The sequence below is a fragment of the Sinocyclocheilus rhinocerous genome, unplaced genomic scaffold (assembly GCF_001515625.1).
Source record: "Sinocyclocheilus rhinocerous isolate Xijiao unplaced genomic scaffold, SAMN03320098_v1.1 scaffold226, whole genome shotgun sequence".
In the NCBI taxonomy this organism is placed as follows: Eukaryota; Metazoa; Chordata; class Actinopteri; order Cypriniformes; family Cyprinidae; genus Sinocyclocheilus; species Sinocyclocheilus rhinocerous.
The window spans coordinates 1,082,363-1,091,574 of NW_015631726.1; the positions used below are offsets into that span (position 1 = coordinate 1,082,363).

At 36.0% G+C, this 9,212-nt stretch overlaps 1 protein-coding gene across 1 annotated transcript in view; it reads right to left on the bottom strand.

The window, feature by feature from the left end:
* Positions 1 to 8,911, bottom strand: part of LOC107741927 (zinc finger protein Helios-like) — a 28,109-nt gene extending 19,198 nt beyond the window's left edge. The window contains exons 1-3 of the mRNA XM_016554743.1: positions 8,436 to 8,911; positions 5,397 to 5,445; positions 240 to 344 (exon numbers count right to left, since the gene is read on the bottom strand). Of these exons, the coding sequence (XP_016410229.1) occupies positions 240 to 344; positions 5,397 to 5,430 (139 nt within the window). The 5' untranslated portion in view covers positions 5,431 to 5,445; positions 8,436 to 8,911. The remainder of the gene's footprint in view (positions 1 to 239; positions 345 to 5,396; positions 5,446 to 8,435) is intronic.
* Positions 8,912 to 9,212: the final 301 nt, after the last annotated feature.

Genomic DNA, 9,212 nt, shown 5'->3' on the forward strand with positions numbered 1-9,212 from the left:
AAATGGTACATACATAGTACCTTAAATGGTACTTTTAAAGAATACCTTTTAGCTTTTGTACCTTAAGGTAATGCATTTGTCTGAGAGTGCATGAGGGCAGGTAGCTACATGATAATAGAAACATAATTTTGGGTGAACTATCCCTTTAAGATAATCGAATCAATGCAGCACATCTTTAAAAAGTAAAATGGGAACAGGTATTGCTGGGAGTGGACTTTTTAGAAGAGGGGCCTACTCACCAGCAGGGGAATCAGGACTTTGGGAACGTTGGCCATTGGGTGTGCTGGTCGACAGGTCCACCAGCTTTCTCGAGTTCTCCTTCCTGGGAGAGCAGTCGCCGTTACCTAGGAGACAGACAGAAACAAATGCGCTGAGGACATCGCCTTGCTCCAGGCAGCACAGCTATTGTGGCTAAATACAGCTCTGAACTCAGATCTATACAAGCAGACAGTTCAAGGAACACCTTTCATAACTGCTGCACTTGGGAGATTATCAGTCAAAGAAGAAACTGAATAAAGGATAACTACAACAAAAACTATTCTAGATGTATTTCTTACTGTCATTTATTACTCAAATACACTTTCAACTAAAACGTTGTACTGAATACTGGTTATTATACTTTTTACAGCAATTTATTTACTGTTCAAAACTCTATTACAGTTCTGGTCTGAGATGCTGATTGGTTAATACAGTGTTCAACACAACATAGCAACAGATATGAAGTGAAACACATGTTCAACTAGTCACTGTATACTGTATATCACTCATGAAATAATGTTATTTTTTACATATCTAGGACTATATCATCTAAAAGAAAGATGAAGTTAAAATAATGTAGACTTCTGTTTAAATCTACTTCCTACTGCAGTCTGCTTCTTAACACTCTTTATTTACTCTATCATACAACTTAAATATACCACCTAAAATGTAAAAAAAAAAAATTACTGATTTATTAAACTGAATATTTTTAATTATATTATATAATACTGACATAATGTAATAATGCATATAAAAATATTTATATAATTTATATAATTTAACAGTTACAAAATTAAAAATGATTTTTTTAGGTAAGCTGTGGTCCATTTAAATGAATGAAATAAATAATACACATTTATTTATGTATATAATTATGTCTATCATATATACATATTTTTATTTGACATCATTTCATATTTAAAATAATTTTAATTAAATAAAATGACTGAATCAACTCGACTGATTAATTTACACATTTCTGTACATTTGAATCCTCTAAATAGATATCCATCTAAAATGTTCTATGATCCTCCATAATACTCGTTGATAACTTGGTAAAGGAGAGCAACATACAGTATCCAATGGTTTTCAGGTACTGTATACACTAACTGCTTTTAATAGCACCCGTCTCTGTTACCGGAGCTGAAATTTCTCTAGGGTCAGTGACCAGCTCAACACTTCAGTATACAGAGACGGTGTGCCCTCATCTCATGTGGGGAGAGCTTGTTAAGCTTTCAGCCACATCCTTAAGATTCAGATTGGATTTCCTCATCTCTCCGCACCCGCCGCACACCGGCTTCGGGAAATAATACGGCTTCAACGCGTCCACTCAGGGGGAGCTATTCCTGCTCCCTGATCCCGTTACCCACTGACCCCTTCAGAGCCAAACACTCAATACAACGGCAACGACATTAGACAGCTCTTAATGCTTGCATTATGCATACACACAGCCACCAAGGGTGGTATTGCGGCTTAGATCATTCCTTGAACTCCGCGTTTATGACTGGAAAGTACATTGGATGTCACAGTTAAGCTGGCTGTTATATCTCTAACCAATGTACTAAATCTTGTCAGTCCCTCCTTCAAACAGGCTTGTTGTGTAGCAGAGTCAGTCTGCCAAAGGGCTTTAATACAGTATTCATGGCATTTTTAAAGATTCATTTGCCTGTATTGTTCTTGTGAATCAACAAGTCCTATTTCAATCCCCAAACTATTTTAACTTGCATGCCCTATAAAAGTTTTACATTTGTGATTAAAGTAAATGAATCAGTAAATGAGGGCGTTTGAGGTACATCAAGCGACAGATATCTGTGCTGTCATGCTGGCAGACAGACACTGTCATTCTGACAGGGAGAGCAACTCAGGGAGACGCAGCCAATGACACAATCCCAAAGCCCGTCTCTGGTTACGGTGCCGGGGTTGAGGGAAATCTCAGGTAACCGGCAGTCCCTTGGCAACGGGAAACAAGCAGCCACTCCGATTTGAGTGACGGCCGAGGGGAGGATTTTCCATAACAGAACGCTGTGTCTGATGGCCTCCTGGCCTGAGAAAGGTTCTCAAGAAAAGAGATCTGTGAGAGTAAACTAAACTCTTGTACAGTAGCGACTGAAACCGCTCTCTTATCCCACATCTAAACCGAACCATGATAAATATCATTTCCAATGCCAAGCACATGCTACAAGACTTAAGTTTATTACCCTGTGCATGTTTAAAGACTCACAGCTTGTCTTTAAAACTTGTCTTTAGATGAATTAGTATGTAGTACACGCAGTTTCTTCAGTCAAAAATATAGAAAAACAGTAATATTGCTAAATATTATTACAATTTAAAATAATTACTACAGTCTTCAGTGTCACATGATCCTTCAGAAATCATTCTACTATGCTGATTTGCTGCTCAAGAAACATTTATTATTATTATCAATGTTGAAATCAGTTGTACTGCCTAATATTTTTTTTGTGGAAACCCTGATAGAAAGAATGCTTAAAAGAACAGAATTTATCTGAAATAGAAATCGTTTGCAACATCATAAATGTCTTTACTGTCACTTTTGATCAATTTAAAGCATCCTTGCTGAATAAAAGTATGAATTTATTTTTTAAAAAGTCTTACTGACTTCTGATTGGTAGTATATTATAAATTACGCAAAAAAATGTATATTTATTTCTTTTTTGGGTCTGGTTTCCCAATTACGCAGTCTTGCAGTCTGTGCTTGGCTCTGCTATCATATCAACAATCTCTGACGCACATTAATATGTGGTTTTCACAGTTTTACAATGATTCCACTTTGTTTAATTTGTTCTACAAATCACACTGACATTCCCACACATATGATTGTTGATGGGCCGAGAGCTCTCTTGTAATGACGGCCTACAGCATACGGTTTATATTAATAAGGCTACCATCTTCCCCCGTGTAGTGATGCATGCTGAAAATCCGTAGGCCCTTTGGAGACTACAGGAGTGACTACAGGTCTGGCCTGTGCCACTGCTGAGTCAGAATCAGATCCCGATTCACTCATTCGCTAAGGCTGTGTGTATACCAATCAAACAGCAACCTACAGAATGGACTGTTCCATGCGCTTTTTTTTTTGGTGGATCGACGAGGAAAATAATTGGGGGTGTTTTCAATAGTGGCCCACGGGTTAAAGTCAACGTGAAATGCAACACGTGTGACTTCTATAATGATTTTACAGTGAAACTGGATATTTAGTGAGAAAAAAAAGAAAAAAAAAGATTTTTATTCATCAGGTATTGGTTGAAGCACAAAGCGTGGATGTTGAATACTGGAAAAAGTTCAATTTAACTAAAAATTATGAATAGTTTTTTTCATGCACCCATGAATCATATGATAAATAATACATATGAATATGGTTAATTTGGATTTTATGTTGACTTTAAGTTCAGGAGGAAGACAAACAAGCTAAATTTTGTTGCATAGTTCACCAGAAACTGTTTAAAATCGAGCTGGTTATGCTTGGGTTACTATGCAAATATTATCATTAAACTCAATAGCTGATAGAACATTGAAGTGATTTGTGCATCATGGTTGCCACTGGCTCTATTCCAGTACTGGGGGTGGAGCTTGGAGGCAGGTTCTGTGCCAGAGTGCCGATACTAGACAAAAAACTGAGTCTTTAACAGGATCGCTTCTCCCAAGAAAGAGAGTGATTGGTTGTGGCATGTCGTAGATGCTAAAGTTCGAGCGTGGATCAGGTTTATCCTGTCCATCCACACACCTCCAAACCATCCTTCCACATCAAACACAAAACACATTCCCACTCACGCTCCTCACCACCTGCCACTACTGAACTGCTCTTGTTTAAAAGGACAAGCTGAAGGGGACACGGTCATATTAGCATATCAATAGCAGTTTACTGTACAAAAGGCTGAAGTATTAGCCTGTGATCTGAGATGGACAAACGTAAGACTCTCTTTTTTTTTAGGAAACAGAAACCGAGCTGCTGTTCAAGTATTCCCAAATCACTAAGTGGTTTTAGTAAGAAAGGAAGAAACTGTGTAAATGATGTGAAAATAAGCAAAATATTGCTGTGAAGACACTTTGACACTTCTGAGACACAGTTTAAAGTCATCAGCACTTTGTTAGCTTTTACTCTAAAGAGTTACGTTTTCTGAAATGTGATAATGCTATTCAAAAACAAGGCAAAAACAAGGCGTGGATCTGCATTCAATCATGTTTTTAAATATAGCAAGCCCTTTAAGAAAGGAAAAAGCCTTTAAAAGTGCATGGAACCAAGTTAAACTGTAAACTTTTCATTTTCCAAGACACCTGCAAGAATTTTTAGATGAGGGACGTTTTATCAGCATGTTCCATCTGAGGGAATCTGCCGGGGGAGTTAACAGGCTTGAAGGTACCACTGTGCACCTGGTACTGAAGCTCCGTCCAGATAACAAATCTCAAGAGGAGCCAAGAGTTAGCTTTTGAACGGGATCTTAGGGGCAGCTAGTGTGCTTGACTACTGCACATATTCATAAAGCAAAACTGGCTTTACAGCTGCAGAAAAACACCCACAGTGCTGCTGGATTTAGATAGCCTATCTAAAATAAATCAATACATACGCAAAAAAAAGCAACAAATTATGTCTACAATGCAAAAAAGTGAAGCTTTTAGATGACCTGGTTATCCAAACCGAAAGCATTCCTTGATAAACCTTGATCCAAATATGTGAAGCTCATTTTCAGAAGTCAGAGCAAAATGACAATTACCAATACGCTAAAGTCTAAACCTAATGAAGTGTGTGCTATACTCAAACTCAGCATGAGAGAAGCAGGTGACATGATAAAATCACTGTGATGGCGGAACTGCTTGACTATTTTAGGTCTGTATGTGCTCTGATTGATTACAGTTAAACAATTACTGTGCTATTATTTCTATTTCAATGTCTCCAATTAACTCTCCTATAAAATAATTATACAGTAAACAACACTGAGGAAATATATAAACAAATGAAAAACAAAATCCATGCAACAGACATAATTCATAAAAAAGACTCTCTGAAGACACATTTTGAATTAACCTGACAAGCATAAAACCCCTCAAAAATGCCTTTTAACATGCTTTTATGTGTTAAAAATATATTTTCTTGAATATGGCCATATGCAAAAAACCTTACTTACTTGCAATATAGCCATTCGACGCCTCCATGTCCATATTCAGGGAGCAGAACTGTAAAATGAAGATGAGTTAGAAATTAGATGAATGTACATGCATAGAAAATGTACATTTGACAAACATTACTGGCACAGCTTTCTTTAAACGATTACAGTGAATATTTTCATATCTAGTGAAATTTAATGTACAGAACAAGAAGGTCTTTTAAAAAGTAATGAGTGACCAAGAAATTATATAATAATTTGATTTTAATAATTTAAACTGCTAAGTTCAGTTTTGCCTCTTAAATTATACAACACCAACGTACAAACACTAGGCGTTCAATGTCGACAGTTTTTGTAATAAATTTTTCATTTCCAAATCAGCAAATCAGTATCTCTGGAACATAAACAAACTGCTGTGCAGAAATACACGAATGTACGACTCCTCAACGTTACACTTTTCTGTTACAAATTTGAGCTCTTCTGAACTGAATGCAACTGTCTATTATTGTCTATTACTCGGTTACTGCCATGCATACTCTAAAAAGTTAAATGCATTTTATATAAAACATTTCTAAATTGTCTTGTGAAGTATTAGGGAAGTGACAACTTCCTGGTTAGGCAAAAAAAGATGCATGCAAAGTGTGAAAATTGCCATGTTTTCACTGAGTTTCAGGTCCTTCTATTGAAAAATAAGTCTAAAATTAAATGCTTGGACAGAGCAAGTGAGCTGCGAAAATCAGTAATGCAATGCCTCATCTGATGTATATCGTCCATCAGATCATTTCAAACCAACCTCAGTGCTGGACAGAAACACGTTTCGCCACGATATAACATATTCTATAACTTACACAGCTTTACTTTAAGTAAACTAAAACAATAAATCTAAGGCTTATATTAGAAGAGCACAGTCATATGAAATAATCATTTACAAAAGAATTTCATCAAAATATTACAAAGACAACTGATCATAGCATTAACAAGCGTTTACTGGTTTAATATTCTAGAACGGACTGGGAGGAATGTAATTTTCACTAGTGGTGACGGATAAAATGAGAAATTCCATGACGTTTATTAGGACAGTATCATAAATAAGAGCTACTGCACAGACATAGAAAGTGCAAAAATGGCTCCATGTACATGTGTAAAAATATAATCTCTTGACCCAAATAATCCTTACAGAACCTCACTTATGCCAGAGAGTAAGGCATTTACAAGCACTGGGTCAGGTTTGGAAAGAGAAATGTGATCTTTTTTATATTAAACAACTTTAAAAATTTTAACAACTAATTATGATTTAGTTCATAAAGCACTGACATTAGTATTTGTACAAACAAATTTGGCTGAAGCATTGTATTTCTAAACCTATTAAGTTAATATCAAGCAACCCAATTAAGTAGTTTAATATTACGTAAACATATTCACTGTTGTGCTTCATTAAATCGCAGATTATTAAAAAAAATCTAAGCAAATGCACAAGACAGAAAATAACTGTTTGTTTGATTGATAGAATAATAAAATAATTTCTCTGCCCTGCACTCTTACATAATGATCTGTGGAAATGCACGGTCTTAAAAGCATTATTAACTATAATGTGCACATACAACATTAAAAACTGATAAATCAGTAAACTATAAAGTTAGCTTTTTGCTACCCAATTAGCCCTCATAAAGTCAGGAATCACACAATACCAAAAACCATCTTTCCTGAAATTCCATAAATCATGAGGAATAATCTGACATTACACAAAAGTGCACGTGGATACTCTGAGCCAGATCAAAGTTTCTGGAATAAACAAGACACAAATTACAGTTCCTTGATATGGAAATACAACCAGATTAGAAGAAGAAATTAGCCCTCAAATTAAATGCACTAAACAACATGTCATGCAAAGCATTAGGAGTGAAGTTGCCCTTAATGTATGGCGCCGCGCTTCTCCAGGGGCCCTAGCATACACACTGATCACGGCACACAGCCTTCATCCAGCACTACAGCATAACAGTGCTGACCCCGATTAATTCCTCAATATGAACAGTCGACATACAAGTAATATCTCTTTCCTAGTTAAAAAATAATTTCCAATTGAACTCCTTTGAGATTTAATGGAAGTTATACTGTATGTGCTATATGGGTCAATGACGAATCCAGTGAAGGATGTCCGAAATCGTAAAAAGAGAACTGCTAAAAATTTAATGCAAACCACATGTACTGTGTTCTTAGAAATGTTCTCTTTGGATTCATGTTGGTTTCACACATGAAAAAATAAATATTATTTTCTATGAAGAATTAACTTTTATGACTCTACAATTGTCAAGTGGTATAACCATCAAGAAAGAACTTCTAAAATACTTTTCTACACCACATTATCATTATTTTCACTGATGCTTTATAACATTTAAAACTTAAACTTATATTCTTCTATAAGTCAAAATGAAGAAAATATAACATTATTGAGGAATATCGAGACGTTTTCTTGGGGTTAATCTATTTGACCTAAACAAAATAAAATATATTCATAAAAAGTTCAAAATATATGAAGAAAAAAAAAATCATCACACAGTCATGAGGGTCTTCAGGGGTCTCTGTTTTATGGTTGTCACATGAAAACAAAATGGCTTCCTGCATGTTGGTTAAAGACTACCAAGCTAATGACACCAGCAATTTCAAGAACGGTAATGACAATTTTTTATTTATTTGTTATTTTCACAATTTCCGAACTATCTAAACATTTTTGACTTCAAGCCCCACAAGAATAAAGACAAAAAATATCAAAATGACTTTAATTAAGACACTGAAAACATGTTCATTATAGAGTATGTGTACTCAAGAAGTGCTGATGAAGTTATTAGATCCGGACAAAAATTAGCATCACATCATTGACCCATAAACGGATATTAATAAATATTTTATATACATGTGTCACTTTAGCTATGTGGCAGTATTAATACGCAATGGCAAAAAAAAGGTAATTGACTATAAGCATTATAGCTAATATAGAAAAACGTCTTTCCGGACTTTAATTGAACCACAAGACGTATTAACAATAAAAAATTAAACGTTTACCTTTTTGTTTGGTCTCCCCCCTGTGAAAACGCAAATAAGTGTCCTTGCGTAAAAACAATCGATTATTTCCAATGACAGAGGCTTTTCAGTCTCTACTGTGATGATGAAGTCCTCTGATGACTGTCATGTTCAACTGGAGTTCATATTGGTCACAAACAGGGGACGATCTTGCACCAAAACGAAAAAAAAAGAAGAAAAAAGTTAGGAAGCAAGCTTGGGTTTGTATGTTTTGGTGACTTCCTTTGCGCCGAACAAGCCCGTCAGCTTTTCCATTTCACACGCGTCTAAGCGCTTTTCCCCCCCAACTATTAGATTTCTTCCTCTGATCTGAAACTGCTTTGACATAGTGAAGTGAAACCTGTGCCTGTTCAACACCTGGGTTAATCGATGTCAGGCTAGGGCGAATACTCAACTGGATCCACCGGTTCCAAAGGAATTAAGCCATAAATAAGGAAATGATGGGAACTGCCTACAACAGGCTTAGAGCCCAATATTTCCACCTGCCTGACACTCCGTCAAAGGTTGTGGGATGACTGTGTGCGTGTTTTCTATATGCTTCATCTGCAGCTCAGTGTATCAGTATTCATGTGACATACGCCGATAGTAGGCTAATTCTCATCAATTCAAAAGCATACTCTTGGCAGAGGCGTCATGACTTCTCCTAATGCGCAATAAATGCGGCAATGAATCATTCCGTTATTTACAAACGAGAGTCATAAATGTTGATAAAAGTGCGAATTATGAGGGGTCTAGGGTGTCCATTATTTAAACAAATGG